The 2176-nt window shown below is 46.9% G+C and overlaps 1 protein-coding gene across 1 annotated transcript; it reads right to left on the bottom strand.

Annotated features, from left to right (window-relative positions):
* Window positions 1–270: 270 nt before the first annotated feature.
* LOC112836001 (proline-rich protein 13-like) lies at window positions 271–1281 on the bottom strand. Its single transcript, XM_025887657.1, has one exon. It carries the CDS (start codon window positions 1100–1102, stop codon window positions 671–673), a length of 432 nt encoding a protein of 143 aa, XP_025743442.1. The 5' UTR covers window positions 1103–1281; the 3' UTR covers window positions 271–670.
* Window positions 1282–2176: the final 895 nt, after the last annotated feature.

Below are 2176 nucleotides of genomic sequence, written 5' to 3' on the forward strand. Positions count from 1 at the left end.
CATAAGGATGCATCTCCCACAGACAAATCTTTTCATTAGACTTTTTTTTTATTTTTTTTTCCAGGAAAAAAAGCTTTATTTGGACTGAGAGGTGGAGAATGAGAAGGACCTAAGCCGGTCTATTGAACCAAGGAGTGAGCTACCAAAATGGCAGGCAGAGCTTACCAGCCCAATGGACTCCACCTCCCAGCAGCCTTACAGTTAGTACAATCAACAAGGGCTGCTGGGAAATCTATCTGCCACTAAATCACCAAAGTGTGCCAGCCACCATTACAAAAACGGCACAGTTTCTTTTTTTCCATAATTAAATTTCCACACCTCCCAACTACAAGTATTACAAAAGAAAGTTTTAAAAAATCACATTTTACAGATCTTAAACTCATCTTTGGCATTCAGCTCCAAGGTCTCACCATCCTCAAAAAATAGTTCTCCTGCTAAACTCATCAGCTAAAAGTTCTACCCAAGTAGTGAGAAGACGGTCTTTGCTAGCCATGGCAATTCTTTTCCCATTCTCCCTAGCTGGTTAGGGCTGAACAGCAGAGTAAGGCTCAGATTGGGGGATGAGGGAGAAGGGGCACAAGGGCTAATTTTCCCCAGTACAAGATGGCATCTGAAGCTTGATGGGAGAACAGAACTGGAGAGGCTTGAGGGAAGGGTCCAGGCCCTGTATTCAGTCAGAGTCACTGCTGGAAGAGGAGGAGGAGGAGAAGGAGGAATGCTTGCCATGCTTGTGGTGTTTGTGCATTTTTTTATGAGCTTTCTTCATCTTCTTCCGCATCTTCTTGTCCATCACCATTCCCGGTCCTACCATGCCAGGTGCCACGGGATTCACAAGAGGCATGCCAGGAGCAGGTGGTGGGTAGGGAGGTGGGTAGGGACCTAGGGGTTGGCATCCTGGATACCCTGGTTGTGGCACAGGATGAGGGGGCCCACCTGGGGGGAAAGCTGGGTTCCCCTGGGGAACTCCTGGGGGAGTTGGAAAGGGGCCTGGAGGATAGGCAGGATTTACAGGTGGTGGATGGGAAGGATTGGAACCTTCAGGGTACCCAATGTTAGGGGGATATGGATTTGGTCCTGGCTGCCCGGCATTGGGATTCCACATGTTCAGGTGTTTCCTCCGGCTTATGTAGGCACACCCCCTTCCACATTAAATAGGCCAAATAGAGATCCTGGCTCCTAGTTGCGAAGGGACCCCTGACCTACGGACGAGGAAAGGAGGAAATTGAGGAATCCAGATGCCCCGTCACCTTTATACCACAGCCTGGACTTGACTCATCTTTGGTTCTCCTCATTAGACTTTTTTAGTGGAGATGATGGACTACCAGAGAGAAGAACATTTTTGAAATGTTCTCCACAGCCTGGAGTGACTGTAGCAGGCACTTCTGGGCCCAAGATGAGGGTACTGGATCAGGCTGCATCCAGAAGATCCATCCCAGCAGGGGTGGCCTTTGGAGGAGAGCTCTAGACTTAAAAACCAAAGAATTTGGAGAGCAGGATCACAAAACATGAAATTTAAAAATAGCTCTGGACCAGAGGAGAGCATCTCTGTGACCCTCCTATAAGATCAAATTGGCCAAGGGATCCCTGAAACAGACCCTGTGGGTGGTCGTCTGGATGAGGAACCACCAGGGCTTGAAGTGGACCTCCTTTCTCTATCAGTAGGACTAATCTTGGCTGCCAGAAACAGCTCACTTAAATTTCATGAACAATTAAGGACATTTTTATCTCACAGCTCTCCAAGCAGTGATCAGAGATGGATCAGGGTCTTTGTCCATTTCTCTTTGATTCTCTTTATTCTCTCTTTCTATGTCTCTGCTTCAAAGTTGGCTGCAGTAATTCTAGGACTAACATCATAAACACGTCCAGAGGAAAAGATACCTGGTGCCCTCTCTTAAAATCAAAGAAAATATTCTACCCAAGGTCCCCAGCAAGCATCTGTTATTGTGCCACATGTCTATTCCAGAATCAATCACTATGACAGTAGGGACAGAATTACTCTTACACTAATCAAGAACCCCCAGGAATTGGAAATGGGCTCAGCTGCCCCTGGAGTCCATGAGCAGTATTGGCCAAGGTGGATTCCTAGACTAAAAGGAAGTTACTTTGGGGAAAGGGAAGAAAAATAGATTCTGGGAGAAAACTGACAATATCCTCTGCATTCAAGTGGCAGCTTTGT

Source organism: Callorhinus ursinus, unplaced genomic scaffold (assembly GCF_003265705.2).
Source record: "Callorhinus ursinus isolate GAN/ISIS: 27379988/994484 unplaced genomic scaffold, GSC_fseal_2.0 scaffold4, whole genome shotgun sequence".
In the NCBI taxonomy this organism is placed as follows: domain Eukaryota; kingdom Metazoa; phylum Chordata; class Mammalia; order Carnivora; family Otariidae; genus Callorhinus; species Callorhinus ursinus.